This window comes from Apus apus, chromosome 5, assembly GCF_020740795.1.
Source record: "Apus apus isolate bApuApu2 chromosome 5, bApuApu2.pri.cur, whole genome shotgun sequence".
Classification (NCBI taxonomy): Eukaryota; Metazoa; Chordata; class Aves; order Apodiformes; family Apodidae; genus Apus; species Apus apus.
The window spans coordinates 78,640-99,855 of record NC_067286.1 but is presented as its reverse complement, the minus strand read 5'-3'; the positions used below and the strand labels follow the sequence as shown (position 1 = coordinate 99,855).

Below are 21,216 nucleotides of genomic sequence, written 5' to 3'. Positions count from 1 at the left end.
TGCCTGTTGATAATCCCCCTTCCTTCCCACATGAGGAGGCTGCTGGCTGCTCAGCACAGCCCTGCCTGTCCTTCTGCACCGGCTGCTGCATGCCCCACAGCACTGACCATGGAGGGGTTTGCTCCTTTGTGTTCCTGTGCAAGCTCAGCCTGTGCAGTGGGGTGGCAGTGGTTGTTGGGTGATTCCCCTGCAGAGCTGCTCTGTTTCCCTGTGGAGGAAGCAAGAGTTTTCTCCTGAGGATCCAGCTTCTTCGTTTGGGCTGAAAGCTCTGGGGCGTGGAGGTGGCTGCTGGGTGCAGGGGCACACTGGTGACTCAGGAGCACAGGCTGCCAGGCGTGGTGCCAGCATGGCTGAACCCTTGACTGGGGTGCTGGTCACCTCTGCCTTCATCTGCTGCTTCCAGCCCAGTGGGACTTGCAGCGTGCATGGGCCCTGGGCTAGAGGGTGGGAATGAATAGTCTTGGCTGCCCCGCAGCCTGCCTCCACACCAGCTCCTCTGCCTCTAGGGAGATGTCCCTAACATTGTGCTGCATGTCTGTGGTGACTTCGTGCTGCAAAAATGCTTGTGCTAGCCTGGGCCTGGGGACCTGAAGGCTGAGCACTTCCCCCATGTGTTTATTTTCAACAGCTCATTGCTGGGGTGTTTGTGCTGATGGGAGAGCAGGATTTACTTCGTGAAACCACAGCCCTGCCTTCTGGTGTAGCAGACAATGGGGGGTGGCTCTGAGGCTGTTGGGTGCTGCTGGGGTGTCAGTACAGGCATCCTGGCTGGCTGAAATCCTTGGCAAAACAGTCTCAGTGGGGTGCTTGTCCAGGCCAGGGGTGACTGGATTTTCAGCACAGGCAGGTGAAGGGTCGGGGTAGGGGGGTGAACCCTGAGAACGCTCCCCTTTAGCCTGGCTGGGGTGGTTGTGCAGTCCTGTGTGTGCTTTATAAACATCTCCAGGGTTGATGTGAGGGCATCCTGTCTGTGCTAGGTGGGCAGCTTGGGTGTCAGCCCTGTGCCAGATCAGCTGTGTGGGAGCAGGGACTGTTGCTGTGCCGCCAGCCATGACAGTTCCTACTCTTGGGGTGTTGGCCCCAGTTACTGCAAACACTGCTCAGAGTTCACCAGCTTCCTGCTGCCAGCCCTTCTGGGGTGCCAGGACCTGGAAGCAGCCAGAGCCTCACCTGCCCCTGCCACTTCCTCAGGAGTGTGGAGGAGGGCTGCCTGCAGTGGGAGCAGGAGGAGCTGCTCTCCCCATGCACCTCACAGGGCTTTTTTAACTGCAGAAGCACCTCCTGGGGAGGAGAGCCATTACCTGGGGTGGGTGTATACGCTCCTATCAGGGAATGAGGTGACCTCAGAGTAGAAGAATATGGAGAACCGATTCCCACCCTGGCCAGGAGGAGGAAGGTGTCTCTGTCCTCAGCTGACGTGCTTTCCTCTTGCCCCCATCTGCTTGGGCTGGTTTCTTTTGCAAAGAGCCCCAGATCCCTCTGCTGCTTCCCTGCTGGTGCTGCCAGCTCCTCCAGAGGGGTGATGGCAGTGCAAGGTAGCCCACGTGTGGGCAGCTGCCGTGGGAGGGAGGGAGGCAGTGTCTCGAACTGCAAAGACAGGTTTTTCTGACCTGGAAGGGTGGGTCAGCGCCGCGTTTGCCTGCTGCCGGCAGGCCCCTTGCCCAGCGCGGCAGCACATTCCTGGGAGCGTGCCGCGGCACGCCGTGCTGCTCGCCTGGCTGCTCCCCTCGGGGGAGAGCTGTCACCCCCCGGTGCTAGCCAGGGTCTGGTGCGGGACAGGATGGCCAGGGGGTGCTTTGGGGAGAAATCCTCTCTGATGTGGGGAGGCTGGCTTTGCAGCCCACCTTCCTCTCTGCTTCTCTGGGTTTCTCTGCCCTTACCTGCTGGAGGGAGCTCCCAGGGCCCTGCAGCTCCCTGTCACAACACACTGGTCTGGCAAATGGGGAAACCTGCTCTCCCTTGGTCTCTGCACAGTGTCTTCAGCAGCTGGCTCAGGTGGAAAACCACTTCCCTTCTCTGTTCTCTTTCCTTTGGTAGTAAGAGGAGCTGCCCTGGGCAGGGCAGTTGGTTGGGCCTGAGGAGCAAAGCTGCTCAGCCACGACGGGGACTTGTGGCTTGGCTTCCTGGGAATGTCCCCATCCTGCCTCTGAGAGCCTTGGGAACACCACAGAGTGCCAGTGTCCCTGTCTGTGTGTGCCCGCTTACCTGTGGGGTTGTGCAGAGCAATTGAGGTGTAAGGGGAGGCTGGAGGGCAGCAGAGCACTCTCACTTGTGGTCTTAGCAAGCAGATGTTGTGTTGGAGTTAGTGTTGGTATCTCCTTAGCTCTGCAGGTATCAGGCCTACCTGTAGGGCACGATGGGCACAGCTGTGTCCGCAGGGGGTTGCAAAACAGCTTCTTCCACTCTCTGCCTGTAGGATACTCCTAGCCCTGGACAGGAGTCTGATACCACCATGGACAAAGAGTCCTCATGTGTGTTCCCTGGAGGCAGGATGCTTCCAGCAAGCTGGGTGGGCATCTGGTCTCCTGGGTGGACCATGCTGACCTTCTGGTTGGTGCAGCCAGGCTGGTGGTGGTGCCTGTCCCTGGTGTTCCCGGCCTGGTTCCAGGGTGTCTGCATGCGGGCCGGGGGCGGTGGGGAGTGGCCCTTGGCAGGACGTCGTGTTTAGAAGCTTACGGGAAAGGGAAGTCACGATGTCATCTCCTGTCTGACCAGGAAAGGCAGGTTTCCTTCCCTTTGGCCCATGCAGCAGCCTGGGAAGCCACTTCTCAGTGAGCAGGTTGGGGGAGCAGTAGCCAGATGTGGCACTGGCAAACAATTTGGGCAGGGGCTGGGGTGGGATGGAGTAATTCTGTCCCTCTGAGCATGGCCTGGCCTGCTGTCTTGTTTGTCCCTTGCTGCTGTGTATGAGCACTGGCTCCTGCCAGCATGGCCATGGGCACTGAGGGGGCTTGGAGCTCTGCAGGGGACTTGCTGTGACTGCCACAGCCCGTTGGCCAGGCAGCAGCCCCCTTCCCCACCCCCAGCTGTGGTTCAGGCCCTGGCTCTTGCCTGATGCCTCTCCAGTGGCTTTCCTTCACCCACTCATTACTCCTCTTGGCAGGGCCCTCGAAGCCCTCTGCAGCACAGACATACGCGTGCAATTAGAGAGCAGGGCACCTGATGAGGTCATACCAAATGGAGCTGGGGTTTTTGGCCCAGCCCCCTGGTGACTGGAGCTGTGACTCAGCCTGCCGGCTGCCCTACCTGCTGGGGGAGTCTGGGCTGGCGAGGGCAGGGCTGGGGGTCCCTCTCCTCCTGGGCGGCTCCCTCGAGCTGCTTGGCTTCATCTTGGCAATCCCCTCCTTGCCTCTCCCGTACCTAGCATTACTTCACTGCCTGTTTGCTCAGCCTGGGAGGGGAGAGGTGTGTGCTGTGTCTGGCAGAGGGAAGGGCCCTGGCTGCCCCTAGAGTCCCTGCTCTCCCATGGGCTGGGGGACAAAAGACCCCACCTGGCGTTGGAGTGAGTGGGGGTCTCCTGCTCTTCTCCATGTTGCTGGTCGTGGGTCCTTAGTGACTTGAATGCTTCTTCTGGGGAAGGTGGGTAAGGGAGGCTGGGCTGGGTGCTCTCTGGATGAGCCTGGTGGTGCAGGTCCCATGTTGCTGGTGTGATCCTTCTGTTCCTGCAGTCCCCTGGGCCTTTGTGCACTGGTCAGAGCAGAGGAGCTGGGCCCAGCCTGGCTGCAGGTGTTGGAAGGGGAAATGATCTCAAGTGGCTTCCCTGGGAGGAGGGATCCGAGCTGCAGGAGCGCCCTGAGCTGGGTGCGGGGCTGGCACAGAGTCCTGCCTCGTCTCTGCTGGCTGGGGCTCCCGGGGTGGCAGCTGGCTGCGGGTGCCCGTGCTGCCGTGGAGGGAGGCTTCCTTTAATCCCACTGGGAATTCTGCCCACCGGGCTGCAGCCTCTGCTTGAGGGCAGCCAGCAGCAGATGTGAGCCCTTGAGAAGCTCAGTCTGCCCTGGGGAGGGGGTTCCCGAGCAGCTTCACCCCGCCTGCCGTCCCCTTGGCCCCCCTCCCGGGCTCCAGGGGAGGCAGGGCCTGTGGTGCTGGTTGAGCCGAGGGGACTTTGCTCCCTGCGCTTGGCTCGAGTGGCCTTATCTCTGCAGGGCCCGGCGGGTGTTTGCTCTCCCTGCGGGAGGGAGGTGGCTGGTCCCGCCGGGCGGGGGGTGAAGGACACGAGCCGGGGGGCTGGGCCGGGGGCAGCGCTGGCCTTGGCACAGCGGCTCCAGCCAAGCCCTGCCGGCCCCTCGGGCTGCGGGAGCCCGCGGGCTGCCCGGGACGGCTCTGGCCCCGTTCCCAGCCCCCGGCTCGGGGTGTTTGCTGCGGCGGCCCCGAGGCCTGGCGCTGCCGTGACAGGAAGCGGGAAGGCCGGGGGAGGGCAGCCGGCCGCCGGGATGTGCCTGTGAAATCCCTTTGTCCCTGCTGAGCCTCAGCTGCGAATTCCCACAGAGATGAGAGAGCCGCCTTTGTGCGGCCGGAGGGCTCCCAGCACGTGAACCTCCCGGGCCCGGGGGCTGGCTGCGGACCGGGGGTTGGTGCCCGCTCGGTGGGAGAGGTGCCGGGGCCCCGCCTCGGTGCGTCCCGAGCGGGGGGCACCCGGCAGGAGGGCTGCTGCGGCCTCTCGGGTGCAGCGGGGTGCCCAGGAGCTGCGGGTGGGCCCTGTCTGCCTGGAGCCCGCTGGCTTGGCTGCCTTCCTGCTGGAAGGTGCTGCTGGGGGACCCGTCACCCTGGGCCCGGCTGCAGCCAGCGCTTCCCCGGCCTGCCCGGAGGTCAGGATCCTCCCTGGCTGCTTAGGAGGGGGCCAGTGGCCCCCCTTGCCTGCCCGGGAGCGCAGCTGCCCTGCAGCCGGATTGCTGGCATTCCAGCAGAACAAGCCTTGCTCTCTGTGGCCGGCCTCATGCTGCTCCTTCCTCCCACTGGCCCCGCTTGGCTGCCTCTCCCCCCTCGTCCTGCTGGTGTGGCAAATGGCACCGATCTGAAGACGCAGCCTGGGTCAGGGACACATCCCTTCTCCAGGGGATCACCCGCCGTGCCCCGATCTGGTGACCTTGGCCAGGCCAGGCTGGCTTGGCCACTGTTTCTCAATCCCAGCTGTGTCCAGACCCGTCCTTTGGGCTGATAGGTATCGTGCATTCCTGGCCCCCCTGCCCTTGCTGGGGGGACTGACACACAGGCCTGCTTCCTCCCCTCCTGCTTCCTCATCCTCCTCACAGCAGCCCCACCCTGCCCTTATCTCCCTCCTTATCCTGGCTGGCTACAGGCCGCTCCCTTATAAGGTGTGGTGCAGTGTCCCTGCTTGCTGGGCAGGTAGCTCCCCGCTCAGGGCAGCTTTCTCGGCGTGGCCTCGGTCCCGGTGCTGGGGGCAGGCCAGGCAGAGCAGTGGCTGTCCTGCTGCCAGCCCAGCCAGTTGGACCTGGTGGGTGGAAGTGAGCAGATCTTGTCCTGTTGCCACTCCTGGGAGTTCCTTGGGGCAGGACACTGGGCACGGCTCCCCCGGGCTGTGGGGCAGGGCTGAGGCAGGTTGGTGCCCAGGGCGGTGTCCCAGGAGCAGCCCTTTCCCTCCTGGGGAGTCCAAAAGTCCAGAGTCCGTGGTGGCTCCATACTGTGCCTCCTGGGAGAGCCCTGTCTGTCGGGGCTGGGGCCAAGAAGGTGGATGAAGCCTCTGCCCTGGAGTGGGGCTCAAGGGGGCTGGGGCAGAGTGGGCTGAGGAGCCTGAGCGAGGTGTCTGGCACAGCTGGGAAGTGAGGACGTGTCCGCCTGGGCAGGTGGGTCCCTCCCTGCTGTGTGGAGGGGGCTGGCAGCACAGGGGTGGGCACATTCCTGCCTCCAGGGTGGCCCCTCCAGGGCCAAAACTCTCTATTGTCCACACAAGGACGTGGGAGCTCCTGCCCACCATCCCTTGTCCCACTTCCCCTGTGGCCCGAGGGCTGCTGTGCCCTCCTGAACCGGAGGCAGCCTTAGTGCTTGCTGCCTTGGGCAGGCTGAGGTCTAAGGACTGCTGTGAGAGCTGGAACCCTGTGCTTAGAGGGCTGGAAAGATGCCAAAGATGTTGGCTAATTTATTTTTTAGCTAATTGAGACTGACCAGAAGCCTGTGGTGTATTAGCAGGGCTGTGAACCTGTGCAGATCGAGCAAGTGTAATGCACTGCAAGCACTCCGACAATTGTTGCAGGCTTGAATTATTCATGGGGTTTCTGTTTTTCCTAAGTGCATCATGGTAGGCAACTGGAACCAGTGGAATTTGTTGTTTCCTCTCTCTCGATGATGGGGGATCTGGTGCTGAGAGCTGTTTTTGCTTTTGCAGAGCATGTGGGCAGCTCACTCGCCTCAGTCCCTTAGGTTGATAGGGTAAGGCCAACTATTTGAGCAACCCTGGCATTGTTCTTGTCTAGCTGGGGACTGTGGAGCTGAGCAAGTTCCTCGGACAGTGTCTCCTTCTGTGTCAGTCCGGCAGGGAGTTTTGGCTTGGGGAGCTCCTGGTGTCCCCACAGGGGTGCAGCCAGGGTGAGGGGCCAGGTCTCCCCTGGCTCTGGTTGTGCCTGATGGTGACATGCTGGAGGAGAAGAGCTGCTTTGCTCATGCCTCACAGCAGCAAGGGTGTGGGGGGGTGTCTGGCTCTGGTGACAAACCTTGCCACTTGCTTGACAGGTGTCCATGGGACACAAGTTGTAGAGCTGCAGGGAGGCTGGTGCTTGGCAGCTGGAGCCGATGTGATTCTATCCCCTCTCCCCGCTGGGAGCTGTTGGGAGTGAGTCCATGGTGTGTCTCTTAGCAGGGAGCTGGAGCAGTTCCTGGCTTTGTAGGTGCTTGGGTTGAACTTTGCCCAAAATATTCCATGCTGAGGGAGTGGCCGTAGCTCCAGGGATCCCAGGACCATTGGCTGATAATTCTCTGGGGACTCAGAGCAGTGCTGGAGCAAGTACTTGGAAAGACCCAGGGAGAGGGCTGTGTGCTGGAGATCCCTGTGCTGCCTGTCAAGCCTCCCCTCTTATCTGCTGGATCTTGTCCTTCTCCCTGGCCTGTGGTTTGCAATTCCCCATCTGCTGGCTTGGTCTGGGCCCCGGGGTTTATCTTTCCATGGCTGACAGGGAAGCACTCCTGTGGGGAGCCTTCAAGGCCTGAACTCCATCCTCTGGCAGAGGAGGGTGCAGGTGAACTCTGGGTAGGTATGGATGTGGTTTGGCCCTGGAAGTTGTTTTTCCAGGCAAAGGATTTGGTTTTGGGCAAGGCGGTTCCCTGGAGAAGCAGGGGCACAGGAACTTGGAAAAATGTGCCATCTTAAAGCTGACTGCAGTGGAAGGGCTCTGGAGGGCCTGGTTTGGGCTCAGGGTGTTTTTCTGGGTACTACCAAGCCTTTAGTCCAACCAGGAAGGTGGTGGTGGGTACCTGCAGGGCAAAGCTCTGTGTGCGAGCCGTGGCTCCAGGGGACCCTTCTCAGTGTGTTGGAGTTCCCTCTGGTGGACCTGCTTTGACTGCAGGACATCTGGGTGCAGCACAGGGTTGTGCTGGTGCCAGGAAGTTGGGAGATGAAATAAGGCCAGAGGAATTTGGAGGTAAAGCTCTCTGGGCAGCTGTGTTGGTCCCTGGGGGTCCCCTCTTGCTGATAGCCACAGGGCAAGTGCTCTGGTGCTTCTGCCCTGGGGCAGAAGCTACTCCAGGGTGTGCTTTGTCTTCAGTCTTTTTATTTTGCCCTGAACTGAGCCAGCCGAAATATTTTTGGCTTGCTGGGGTTTTTAAGTAACGGGTGTGTCAGCAAGTGCCTCTCATGATGAAAAGGCTTTCATGCAGCCGTCCTCAAGTATGGTCAGGGTCTGGCTTTGGAAAAATGCTCTGTAGTTGTATCTTCAGAGGCTGGGGAGGAGGAGGGGGGAATGGGTGCAAAGCGATCCCTGGAATTTCACCCTTGCGGGATGTGGAGGCCTTGGCTCGGGGCTGTCACAAGCTGCTTGCTGGCTGGCCTGGTCAGGCTGCCGAGCTGAGGCTCCTTCCCTCCCCTCTCAGTCTTGCCTTGGAGATGATCAGTGTTGGGAGGTGCCATGGGGCTGTGCTGCCCCCAGGAAGCCCCTGTCCCCGAGGTGCTGGCGTGTGAGGCATGACGGGGGGTTTGGGGCAGGTTCCTGTCCAGGAGCGTGGGCTGGGTGGCTGCTGGGGACACCGCGCTCCATCCCGGCGTGGTGCTGGGGCAGCCTCTGCACCTGGCACTGCCTCGCTGGAATTATGTCCTTAATCCTGGATCGATGAAAACTGGATGGCTGGAACAAGAGCAGAGGGAGGGAGGTGGAGTGTCCTGATGGTGGAGGCCCCAGGAGGAAAGCTGGGAGAGCTTCCCGGGCAGTGGGTATCTCGGACTGCTGGCACCTCTCACCTGTGATGGAGCAGTGCCTGCTGCTCAGGGCAGGCTCCAGACCCTCCAAAGAGTAGCTGCCCCACTGCTTGTCAGGGCCTGATCCTGTGGAGAGACCCTCAGGTGCCCACCCTTGAGTGTCAGCCAGTCAGTGTCAAGGGGTCTGCAGGGCCATGGGCTCCCCTTGCTGGGGACCCCAGCCCCTCCTCTGGCTGCCCTGGTGGGACAGACCCCCCAGAAGCCCTTTGGCTGCCTCCTCTCCCTGAGGCTTTCTGCTCTGACTTGGTGGCTCAAAGGAGAAGGGGGGAAGCCTGTGTGTGACCCCACACTTCCTCCTGCCTGGCCTGCAGAGACATTTGTGAGTGCAAGGGGACATGGAGAGCTGGCTGGCGGGGGGACCTGTCCTGTTCCTTCCCCCTGCTGTTGTGTTTACTCCCTGTGGAAGGGACAGGAAGGAAATGGCTGCTGTGGCCCCTTATCTGAGGCCCTGCAAATTTCATTGTTAGTGTCCGCATTCTCTGAGCCATGTTCCCAAGGGATTCACAGAGGCGGGGACCTGGGGCTGTTGCTGGCTGCCCCAGGGCCTGCCTGGCAGCCATGCAGGGCTGGAGGAATCTGCTGGGGCTGCTGTCTCTCCGTGCCTTTCCTCAGAGGCAATCCCTGCTGGTCTTTTTGCTCACTGCTCAGTACTGAGGCTGCCTGAGCAGGTGAGCCTGCTCACAAGAGCAGGGACTCAGCTAAATCCCTTCTTGAAGCCAGCATGCTGGCTTTGTCCTCACACACCCCAAAAATCTGCCTCTTCTGCACAGAGATTGTTGAGGGTGGGCTGGAGAGCCATTATGTAGCTTCTCAGGCAAGGTCATCTTGTGGTGGATCCCTTCTCTCTAGGGGAGGTGTTTCTCTATTTAAAAGGGCTTGGTGAAATATTGCTCTGGACAGGAATTACAATGAGCCAGTGTCCGGATGGTAGGACCACACCTGACCAGCTGGAGAAGTGGGATGTGGTAAGGAGATTCTCCCCCTCTCCTGGGGGAGAGGGATGGGTCAATGGTCTGGGCACCTGGCTGGCTGCAGCAGCCTCCCTGTGGAGGGACTTGGCATGGCTGGGCCCTGCAGACCTGCTCCCTGTCCCTGTGGACTGATGGTGACCTTTAGTGGGTCCCAGAAGGTGTAGGATGTGTGTGTGTCCTTGCACTAAGTGGGTTAATGCTCACTAAGCGTAGGGAGTGTTTGACTCAATGGTGAGAGCTGGGATGTATCAGCACTGTTCTGGGAAGCACCAAGCCTCTCCTTCAGAGCATCTCTGGGGGGTAGGTGAGTCCTTGAAGCAGCAAGGATCAGAGCCATCTCTGCATTTCCATACAAGGCTTGGAGAGTCAATCTGTTGAAAGAAGCCTCAGGGCATACCTGTTGCAAGGTGGAAGGTGTGGAAAGCTGCATGCATAAGCCAGGAGTCATGTCTGGGAGCTTCTGAGAACCTGCGTGGGCTCCTGAGCCCAGAGTGGTGGGCTGTGTTCCTGCTGGGATGGGACTGGCCAGCGAGCATCCCAGCCCTGCGTGGGCTGGGGCAGGGCTCTGGGAGCTGGAGCAGTCTGGAGCAGGTTTGTGTGCCATGGCTTCATCTCTAGATGGGCACGAGTAGAACAACTAGGGTTTTTTTATTAATTAAGGTAGATTAGAGGGTGGCAAGGGTCAGATATTCAAGTGCGCTGCAGGCGGCTCGCAAAGCCCTTTGGAAAAAATCCGGCCTCCTCCTCTGGGCTCCATCATGGGGGTGCCAGATAAACACCAGGGCTGCCTGTGTCTGAGGGGAGCTGTGGGGGCAGACCCACAGGGAGGAGTGGACTTGTTGTGAGGCACTTGAGGCAGGGTTTCATCTGCATACATAGAGATAGTGTGGGAAATTAATAAAAAACCCAAGAAGCCCTGCTCTGAGCTCCACCAAATCGGCATCTGCTGCAGGCTGATGGGACAGGGCTGCCAGGGCGTGTGAGGCTGGGCGAGACATGGGATAGGGCTTTGTGGGGCTGCCCCTGCCTTCAGCCCCTGTCACTGGTACAGCCACACTGGGGCGGTGGCTCCAGGGGAGTGGGCAGAGCTGGTGCTAGAGACCGTGGGAAAGCGGCCTCTGTGCCGGCTCGAGCGAGTCCTCACATGCCTGCCACGGCTGCACGGGTTGGGAAAACCTCCACCGGGCTTGCCGGTACTCGGGGCTGCACGGGGGGCCCAGCCCTTGCCACTCCTCCCCCCTTCTTGGTGGGGAGCCATTGGAGAGCCCAGGGAGCTGGGGGGCTGCTATGGCGGCAGCGCTCTATTTGCCACCCCCCAGCCCTCTCCAAACACTGCCCCATCCCTGGAGAAGAGGGGGTGGGAGAGAAAAGCCCGTGTTCCTGGTCTGCTGCCTGCCCTGCCTTCTGTTTTGAGATCACCCATGTGATTTTTTTTGTCCTCCTCTCCTGCTGTCCCTGCAGCTCCCTTCCCTCCTGCTTCCTCACTGTGGTGGCTGGGCTATTTCTCCCATGACTCTCTGCGTCTAGACCTGGCTCTCCCGTGCCTTTGCCAATCAAACCCGAACTTCCTCCTCTAACAGGTCTGTATGGAAGAATATTGTCTTTCTCTGTCAAAATATGTTGATTGTGGTGTGCTTGTCCACTGTTCTCCTTTGGGAGGGGATGTTGGGGGGGGTCCCAGCCAGTGTCTATCCCTAGATCTGTGGGCTGAAGACCTCCTGGGGTGGTTGCAGCCCTGAGAGCCCTGGTGAGAGCCTAGAGGGAGGTGACTTTTGGCAGCAGAGGGACTCGCAAGGTCCCCTTTAAGGGGCCCCATCCCACTTCTCCCTCTTTCCTGGGTAGGAAGGAGCTGTGGAGCTGGGGCTGTCTCCTGTCTCTTACTGCACTGGGGTGGAGGGAGCAGATAAGTGACACAGCCCTCTCCCTCAGCCCTTCCCTGGAGGAAATAACGGGATTGGGTCACTTCTCGTCCTGCAGGGTGGTGTCCTGTGCGCTGCCCCACTGCCCCAGGGACATGCCCTTCCCTCCTGCTGCTGCCTGCAGGCAGCTCTTCCTTGTAGGGGAAATTTTCCTCCAGCCTGAGGAGGGCCATTGTGGGAAGAGGGAGCCTCCTCAGCACATAGCAGCTCTTCTGAACCCAGCTCAACCCCAGCTGTTGGGTCTGGTGGGGGAGATCCTTTTGCCCCCAGATATCAGTTTTCCAAGCTTAAGTGCTGGGACAAGGAGCATCTGAGTCATGCCTGGGGCTGTGCTGCTCTGGGACCCTCTGCCAGCTCTCTGGTGGTGGGTGGGAATGGGTATTAATGCCACAAGATTATTTTTTTTTCTTGTTCTGATAATCTGTCTGAACCAAATCAGTCTCTTCTGACTGCTCTTCTCTCCTCCTTTCCTCCCCCAATTCATGCACAGTGAAGAGAGGGGCTCCTGCCCTTCTGGGTCACTTTTCCCCTCGCCTTGACACCAAGCCTCCTCTGCTTGTGCCTCCCTGTGCCCCCTGCCCTGCCCGTCCTGGGTGCCCACCACCCATGGACGACTCGGAAGTGGAGTCGACCGCCAGCATCCTTGCTTCTGTCAAGGAGCAGGAGGCACAGTTCGAGAAGCTGACCCGGGCGCTCGAGGAGGAGCGGCGCCATGTCTCGGCCCAGCTGGAACGAGTCCGGGTCTCCCCACAGGACGCCGGCCCGGGCTTGGCCAACGGCACGCTCACCCGGCGGCACCAGGTAAAAACCCCCTCAGCAGAGGTGGGTGTGGAGGCTCCCGGAGCCCCCGTCCGTGTCAGTCTTGCCTCACTGGGGCAGCCCCGAGCCTGGCTGCCTTCGGCCTTCCTTGGATACCTGAGGTGGAGGAAGGTGAGGCTGGAGGTGCCGCGCTGGCAGTGCTGCATATGCGAGGGGCTGGATGTGACCTGGGGATGCACAAACCCACCTCAGTAGCCAGAGTCCTCTGGAGAGAAGCAGCCAGCCTGGAGGGTCTTGCTACCAGGTTGGCTCTGGTTTGGTTTTGTGAAGGCTGGAGCTGTCTGTGTTCAGTGCCTGGCCATCTGGGCTCCCCATCCCGCTCAACTTCTTGGAAGGTTGCTGAAAGGCAAGGGCTGGTGTATAGCTGGGGGGAGTGAGTGTGTCTCCCACTCGTGTGATGATGGACGAGTCCTTGGAGTCTTGGTCTGTCCCCCAAACAGACAAACCAGGGCTGGAAGAGATCTCTCTTCTCTGCAGGGATGGACATGTGGTTTCATCTGCCTTGGCTTGAGGTCTCTCTCCTGTTTTCCCTTTCCTGGGCTTTCTTTTGGGGAGGATGCTCTGAGGGCTGGTGCGTGGTGGTGTGCCTTTCCAGTGGGTGGAAGGGCAGGTGCCTCTCTGGCTATGGAAGGTGGTGGTGCCAGGAGAGACGTGTGGGGCAGGGGGAAGGAAGGGGTGCAGGAGTCAAGGGGTAGCACTCTGCCATTGTCTGCTGAGCATCCCTGCTGTTCCCTCGGGTCCTTGAGAGGTCCACAGGGCCTCTCAAGTGTCACTTGTGGCTCCTGTGTCAGAAGATGTGGAAGGCCCCAGGGCTCTGCTGGGTAGCAGGGAAGGGTCTTGATCATTCCACTGAGAGTGTGTGGACACCATGGGAGAGCTGGGATGTCTTGAGAGGGCTGAGTGGTGTCCTCCAGCTCTACTCCAGGCTGGAACAGAGGGTGTTTTGCTACACATCCCACAGACCCTCAAGAGTGTGTTCCTCTCCTGGGACTAACACATGAGTGTGCATTGGGCGCCTGTCAGAGGCGGGAGATGGCCTGCTTGGGACCTGGCAGGAAATGAGAAATGGATAAGTGGGATCCCAGCAGTGGGAGATCAGCTGGTAACAGGCCTGCTGTGGTGCTGTGTGTTTCAGAACGGCCGGTTTCTGGGCGATGCTGACCTGGAAAGGCAGAAATACTCGGATCTGAAGCTCAACGGGCCGCAGGTAAGGGGAGCTGAGCTGTCTGCTTTGTGCAGCCTGCTTGGGGGTACAGGGGCAGGGCTTCAGCATCCCCATCCTAGCTGGGCAGGGGGGACTTGGGATTCTAATGTGGCTGCCTTGGCTTAAAGGGGCTTTGGATGTGGGTTGTTGGTACCCACTGGCATGCAAGAGGATACTGGGGCTCTGAGGCAGGAGATCTCTTGTCTGGCTGGCTGGCTTCGGGGAAGCCCATGGTGGTGATGGGGCTCTGACTGCATGTCCCTTGCTCCCCTCAGGACCACAGCCACCTCTTGTACAGCACAATTCCCAGGATGCAGGACCCAGGCCAGATTGTTGAGGAGACATACACCATGGAGGAGGACCCAGAAGGGGCAATGTCAGTTGTGTCTGTGGAGACATCAGACGATGGAACAACTCGGCGTACAGAGACCACGGTATAGGCCTGGGGAGAACATGAAGGGACAGGGTTCTGGCCAGGGACCTTGGTGGCTGGGGTGCTACAGCCCCCCAGGCTTGCCATGCTGCGAGCTGAAATGGAGCGTGAAATCTGCCAGGAGTCAGGTGCTGGGCTGGAAGGGAAATCTGGGGATGCAGGGATGTGGTGGCTTTCCTGATGGTAGTGTGTCCTGCGTCAATCCCTCTAGGTGAAGAAAGTGGTGAAGACTGTGACCACCCGGACAGTGCAGCAGGTGCCGGTGGGGCCGGATGGGTTACCTTTGGAAACCTCCCCTGTCACCAGCAGCTACGTCCAGACCATGGACAGGAACTTCCGCAAGAACGGCAACGGGGGCCCTGGTGGCTACCTGAGCCAGCCGGGCACGGCCACCCTCCCCCGTAACTACCACTACCCCGACGGCTACGGCCGCCCCTACGAGGACGGCTACCCAGGCAGCGACCACAGCTACGGCAGCTTGTCCCGCGTCACCCGCATCGATGAGCGCTACCGGCCCTCCATGGACACCTACCGGGCCCCCAGCCGCCAGGACATCTATGGCCCCCAGCCTCAGGTGCGCGTCGGGGGCAGCAACATGGACCTCAACCACTTCCACCCTGAGCAGTACGGCCTGGAGGATGACCAGCGCAGCGTGGGCTTTGAGGATGTGGACTATGGGCTTATGTCTGACTACGGCACAGCCCGGCGGGCAGGGACCCCCTCCGACCCTCGGCGCCGACTCAGGTAGGCGGCGGGAGGCACTGGGACAGGGGGTGCTGTGGGTCCCTCTAACCTCATCCTCTGCTGGGGAAGGAGGATCACAGGCAGTACTATGAACTGATTCACATGCGGCTCATGCAGGAGAAAACTTGCATCCGCTTCTAATTATCTGCTTAATTGGTGGTTAAAACTCAGTGCTAATTGAGCCAGTCGTCCTGCACTGAGGAGTTCCGCTGGGTGGTTGGGTGTAGCTCTGGGCCCTTCCCTCTCTCCACCACTTGTCCTCCTATGGAGACAGCAGGCTCCCCACACCCCAGCCTGCCATGTCCTGCCAGGGGGGCTGTGTCCTGCCAGGGGGGCTGTGTCCCCCAGTGCGGGGCGAGGGGCGCGGCCCCCTCAGACACCGCTGCAGCCTCGTGATCTCGCTCTGGGCAAGCCGGGCGCAGCCATGGAGTGGGGCTGAGCCCAGGGCTGGGGTGAGCAAGGCTCAGCCCCCTGGAACCCTGAAGCCTTCAGGCAGCACAGGGCAGGGCAAGGCAGGAGAAGCTGTTCAACCTGTTTGGCAGAAGCAGCTTCTCCCCCTCATTTGTCTGTGAGTGGTGGGGGCTCCTCCAGCCAGACTGCTGAGCAGCTGCCTCCAAGGGGCTTGGGGTTCCTTCAGCTTCCCATTGGGGGTTCTGGGTGTTAGTGCCTGAGGCTGTGACTCCAGTGGGCTGGGGTCTTGTGCCAGCTGTGTGTGTCCCTTGCACAAACACTACTGTGCCTGGGCTGTCACATGGGGTTCAGGGAGGTGCTGGAACATGGTTTGTAGGGTGGGGAGGTGGGAATAGAGTGAGGCACTGCACCTGGCTCCCAGAGATGAGGAGGGGGCTGTGGGGCTGTGTCAGCAGACTAGGATGGATGTATATCTGCTGAGTGCCCCAGGCTAAGTGAGACAGGTAGGGCTGAGCACAGGCTGCTTGAGCTCCTGGGGCATAAAACAGAGGAGGGAGAGGCCTGAAGGGCAAGGAGGCTCTTGCCAGCCCCTGCCAGAGATCTGCTCATCTCCAGGTGCTCACTGTAAATCCATGGCAGCTCCTGGCTGCTGAAGAGACTAAAGGAGGAGCTTTGTCCTTTTGGCTTGTGCCAGCACAAGCGTTTCTGTTGCTGTGCTGAACCAGTTGGGGCAGTTGTTCACCCAGATTGATTTCCCTGTCCTGCCTCACCTTGTGAAGCTTGTGCTTGCTAGAGGAGGGCAGGCAGGCTGCCCCCTGCCTGTACCCACTCAAGCAGCATTAGCAGTTTTGAGCACATGCCTGCTGTGGCCCCTCGGGAGCAGCTTGGGCAGAAGGGGTTAGGCAGGCATGTCTGACCCCAGGCTGCTTTGCTCCAGAGGGAGCGAATGCCAGCCAAGTCAGAAGGCTCTGGCTTGCCAAACCTCCCTGGGTTTGTGTCCTGCCCAGCACACAGAGCCCTCCCTGGATGGTCTGGTCTGAACCCATGAGGCCTTTGTGACCATGAGTCCTCTCTGCTGGGCTGGATGCTGTCCATGCTTCTTCCACCCCTCCAGATCCTGGAGGACAGGGGTTACAGGAGCTGCAGCTTGGTAGGTGACCAGGGAATGTGGGTCATAACAGAGGGAGAAGGTCCTGCTTCCAAGCAAGGCCAGGGAGCAGCCCTGGTGAAAATCATAGAATCATAGAACTATAAACTAAGATGTCACCTTGTCCTGCAGGGATGGTGCAGGGCATGGACGATGGGTTGGTGTGACCCACGGCAGGCTCTCCCTCCCCAGGCAGACCGATAAAGATCACAGCAATCTGTGGAATCCAGGCGCTGTTGAGCTTGGCGCGTCCCCTGCCTTCTCAGTTACCGTTTGTGCCCGGCCTGCGGGAATGGGAAGAGGCGAGATCAGCACCCCCTGCCTCAGATGTTTGTCTTGAGCAGGGGCCTGGCTGGTAATCACTTCCTTCAGGGGGCTGCTTGCCAGGCCCGCGGGAGGCGACAGAAGGCCCTGAGCTGAGGCATGGCCTGTCCTGGCTGCCATCAGCCATGTGCCCCATGGGTCCCCTCTCCCATGGCTCTTCTCAGAGCTTCCTCTCTGCAGAGGCAGAGGGAAGGGGAGCTCAGTGGCTGTGCTGCTCTCCTGGCCAGCCCTGTCTCACTTGGAGGTTTGGGGTCTCCAGCATGGAGGGACCCTGGGGCTGGGCAGCTTTTTGGGGCTTGGCATGGGAGCAAGGTCTGCTGCTGGCTGTGTTGACAAGTGCTGGGTGGCTTGTTTGCAGTGCTGGCACCCAGCCATGCCGTGCTCCAGCTTGGTCCTGCTGGGATGGTGGTGCGAGGGACTCCTGGTGCAGCTGGGCTCCTTGGTGTCTCCTCATAGCCAGGTCATGTGGCAAAGCAGCACGTTTTCCCCTTCAGGACGTGCTGAAAGCCACCCTGGCTGCCCACTGCCACCCTCCACCGTGGCGCCGTGCGGGCAGCTGGGCAGCAGCGCCCGAGGGGATGTGGCTGTGGAAGGGGCAGCCAGCTGGAGCCAGTGGTTTTGGCAAGAGCCTCGTACCGGAGGCTGCAGCGAGCAGAACCTGCTGCCATCCTCTGCTGCATCTTTCCCTGCCTGCTCCTGATCTGGGACCTCAGAAGGTGGCCGAGCAGTTCCTGGGGCAGATGAGGCGACGTTTTCTGACACATCTTGGGCCTTTGCTTGTGTGTCCCTAGTGTCCTGGCACAGCAGGGATGACAGCAGTGGTCAGGCCCCTCTGTTTAAGTGCCAAGTCCCCTCCCATCCCCTTCTGTTGGAAATCACTGGATTCCTCTGCCAGGGTGGGGGAAGGATTATATTACCACTGACTACAAAAACAGGGCGAGAATCCTGGATTTTGTGTGGGGTATGCTCTGGGTGAGTTAAATGTCACCTTGGCACATAGGGGACTGGTCACACTTCCTTTCAGCTTCCATGTGCTTGTTGGGGCTCATTCCCAGCACTGCTGGCCCTGGGGTGGCCTGCCCTTGGCCAGCGCTGTGGGGCCACAGCTCATCCTTGTGCCTGATCTGGGAGCAGCTTGGCTGATCCCTGCAGCCCAGCTGTCTCGTGATGCCCCACTAAGTCTGTCCCCTGGGCACTGGCATGTGTCTGGGCATCTGCAGGCAAGAGGCAGTGAGCCCCATCCCAGGAAGCAGCCTTTGCTCTGGCTGTAATTCTCTGAAGTAGTGGGAGTGGCTTGGTCTGGCAGCAGCTTGTGTGTTCCTGGGGTACTGGGCAGGTGTTGGATGCAGCCGGATGGTGCTGTGAAGAGTGGGGTGGCCTGAAACGGGGCTGTGGTTGCTGGCTGGGCCGGGCAGTGTGGGGTGAAGGTCTGGGGGGCTCCTGGGTCCCCTTCTCCCAGCAATTGCTGCGGTGGGAAATTGCCCTCTAGTGGCCGCAGGCCCGAGTGGTTGTCGGTGCCTTGGGGCTGGCTCCCGCCTGGATGGAGGACCCAGGCTCAGACTCAAATCTAAGCTCTGTGGGCAGGAAGGGACTGGTGTAACTGCTGAGGCTGCCTTCTCCTGGGGAACAACCCCCTGCTTCCTGAGCAGGCCTGGGGACTCATGGATGTGGCCTCCTGGCACAGCTCTGCTGCCTGGCCAGCAGCCCTTGCTGTGGGCCTGCTGGAGGCACTCCGGCAGGGTAGTGGTGACCAGACACTTGGTGCCCTTCAGCCTGTCTTCTGGTGGGTTGGAGAGAACGTGGCATCCCCCCAGGTCTAGGTCTCGTGCTGATGCCTTCTGTCTTCTCTCCTAGGAGCTACGAAGACATGCTGGTGGATGAAGTGGCCCCTGACCGGTACTACTGGGCACCCCTGGCTCAGCATGAGCGGGGCAGCTTGGCTAGCCTGGACAGCCTGCGGAAGGGGGCTCCGGCCCCCGGGAACTGGCGCCAGCCGGAGCTGCCGGAGGTGATAGCCATGCTGAGCTTCCGGCTGGACGCCGTCAAGTCCAACGCAGCCGCCTACCTGCAGCACCTCTGCTACCGCAACGACAAGGTGAAGACTGAGGTGCGCAAGCTGAAGGGCATTCCCGTGCTGGTGGGATTGCTCGACCACCCCAAGAAAGAGGTGCACTACGGTGCCTGTGGAGCCCTCAAGAACATCTCCTTTGGCAAGGACCAAGACAACAAGATTGCCATCAAGAACTGCGACGGGGTGCCCGCTCTGGTGCGCCTGCTGCGGAAAGCCCATGACATGGACCTCACTGAGGTCATCACAGGTAACAGGGAGGAGAGGAGGGCCTGATCCGTCAGGTGAGGGATGCACGGTGCACGTGGTCTGATTGATCACCTCCTGCTTGTGGCATTGCAGGAACACTGTGGAACCTGTCCTCACATGACTCCATCAAGATGGCCATTGTGGATCATGCTCTACATGCTCTGACCGATGAGGTGATCATTCCCCGCTCGGGCTGGGAGCGGGAGCCCAATGAGGACTCCAAGCCCCGCCATATCGAGTGGGAGTCGGTGCTCACCAACACTGCTGGCTGCCTCAGGTATGGGAGGGGGCTGCCAACTGCTGGCAGGGGCCTGCCTGTGTTGGGGCTGCTGCGCTGCTCCTTCCTGGCTGTTCCTGGTAGCTTCCTGGGGTGGCCAAAGGGGGCCTGGGAAGGAGCTGCTCTCCTAGGACAGATGCTGGTGATGTGGTCCTTGATTTTTGGAGTTCCTCTGGGTGGAGGGAGAGCTACAGGAGCTATTCTCTGGTTTGAGCTCTGCTGGGTGTGGGCTGCTCCACCCCTGCCCTCAGGTGTGTCTCATATGGTGGTTCTCTCCTGCTGGCAGGAATGTGAGCTCAGAGCGGAGCGAGGCCCGTCGGAAGCTGCGGGAATGTGACGGGCTGGTGGATGCCCTGATCTACATTGTGCAGTCTGAAATCGGGCAGAAAGACTCTGACAGCAAGGTACCATGGCAGGGGGGTTGTCCAGGCACTCATGGGGCTCTGCCCTTGTCACCCAGCTCCAGCGCTGCTCTGCTGCCCATGCGGGTTGAAGCTGGGTTCATCCCAAGGTGGATGAAGTGTGGACAGGGGAAATCTTCAGCAATGGTGATGATTCGGTCTGACAGGACTTGACTGAGAAAACCCAGTCCAGGCTCGTGCCAATCCGCAATCTCTACTTGGGGAGAGAGCCTGCATGGGGTGTGACCTGGGCACTGTTGACCAGGAGTTGTCTGTCATACACCTGCAGTTTTCAGGAGGAATGCTGGCCCTTCAGGGGGTTCCAGTGGGGTCACTCATCCCCATGCTGGTATTCCCCCATCTGCTGTGACAAGATATAGGCATGAATTTTCCTTGAGCCTTTGCGTGGACCTTTCATGCTTATGTCAGATATTTTTGGTCCAGTAGAGTATGAGCTCATGCCTGCAGAATGGGCCATGCACACCTTGGGATGGGGGTGTGCTCCAGCTCTGAGTCAGAGCTGCATGTTCCCCTGGCCCCAGTTCAGACCCACCTGCCCTGGCTCTGGGTTTCAGGCTGTGATGAGGCCCTTGCTCAGAGACATGGGATGTGCACAAGCTGCTCTAAGTCAAACTGTATCTTTCTCTCTAGCTGGTGGAGAACTGTGTGTGCCTGCTGAGAAACTTGTCCTACCAAGTGCACCGTGAGATCCCCCATGCCGAGCGCTACCAGGAGACACCTCTGGCCCCTGCCAACAACACTGGGCCTCACGCTGCAAGCTGCTTTGGTGCCAAGAAGGGCAAAGGTTGGTTGGGTGGCAGCAGCATGGACGGAGGGTTGGGATAGAGACAGATCTGCTGCAGTGGAGCTTGAGGGTGGTTTGGGGTCCCTGTGCCCCCACTGGCATCTGTCCTGTGAAGGGTAAACTGCAGCTTCCTCTGGAGGCACAGTGGTCTGTGCCTCCCTGGCTATGGGAGCTACTGCTTGGCTTACCCAAAGCATTTGGCACAAGCTAATGGTGGGTTTCTATGGTGGTGGGATGGTGATGGATAGATGTCCACTAACTCCACACCTTCCCTTTTCTCCTGTGTTGCCCCTTCCCCTCCCCTTTGCTTTCTTGCCAAATGATCTGCCCCACGATGCTGTCGGCACCTCTCTCCTCCTGCCTTCCCTCTCTCCTGTCCTTCTCTCCACTTCGCCAATAGACGAATGGTTCTCCAGAGGTGAGTGTGCTCTTGGTTTTAATTTTTCCACAATTTGATTGGGTGCTTTCTCTAGCTCTTTGTTCCCCCCAGCTGGGCATATTCTGTCTGCAGTGTGGCTAATGCCCTCAGTGTCCCCTTCTGGGACATGCTGTAGCTTAGCTTCAGCTCACCTCTGGGCTTGTTTTTGTAGCAAGTGGCAAAGAGCTGTTGGGCTGACATGGGCATGAGAGGTTGTTTCTTATGCCTCTCTGCTTCCCCTTTGAAGGTAAAAAACTCCCAGAAGACCCTGGTGCTGATACAGTGGATTTTCCCAAAAGAACAACTCCAGCCAAAGGTATGTTCCTCGATGGGTTTTCAGAGGGCTTGGGTGTGCAGGGCTGCTTCTCCATGAGCAGTCCAGGAGTGAGCAGCATTGATTCCCCATTGAAGTGAGCTTCACAAGTGGGCAGAGGTTTGGTTTGGAGGAGTTGTGTTTCTGGTTGCCCAAGTGCCTGTTAAAACATAATCTCTGCCACAGACAGTATGAGGATGCTGCTTGTGCAGGGAGGTTAGCACTGACTCAATACAGGCTTCCTGGTACTGCAGAGGCAACAACTGCTCTAGGGACTGAGGGACATCATGGTGT

General features: G+C 59.8%; 1 protein-coding gene across 6 annotated transcripts in view; it reads left to right on the top strand.

Annotated features, from left to right (window-relative positions):
- CTNND1 (catenin delta 1) overlaps positions 1-21,216 on the top strand; it is a 30,323-nt gene that overhangs the window by 3,248 nt on the left and 5,859 nt on the right. For 4 of the 6 annotated variants that reach the window (XM_051622403.1, XM_051622402.1, XM_051622399.1 and 1 more), the window contains exons 2-12: positions 10,852-10,970; positions 11,800-12,110; positions 13,264-13,335; positions 13,608-13,766; positions 13,977-14,509; positions 18,246-18,709; positions 18,802-18,985; positions 19,272-19,389; positions 20,038-20,191; positions 20,592-20,609; positions 20,857-20,925. In XM_051622403.1, the coding sequence (XP_051478363.1) occupies positions 11,916-12,110; positions 13,264-13,335; positions 13,608-13,766; positions 13,977-14,509; positions 18,246-18,709; positions 18,802-18,985; positions 19,272-19,389; positions 20,038-20,191; positions 20,592-20,609; positions 20,857-20,925 (1,966 nt within the window). In that variant the 5' untranslated portion in view covers positions 10,852-10,970; positions 11,800-11,915. The remainder of the gene's footprint in view (positions 1-10,851; positions 10,971-11,799; positions 12,111-13,263; positions 13,336-13,607; positions 13,767-13,976; positions 14,510-18,245; positions 18,710-18,801; positions 18,986-19,271; positions 19,390-20,037; positions 20,192-20,591; positions 20,610-20,856; positions 20,926-21,216) is intronic. The other 2 variants (XM_051622401.1, XM_051622404.1) reach the window with 2 other exon arrangements.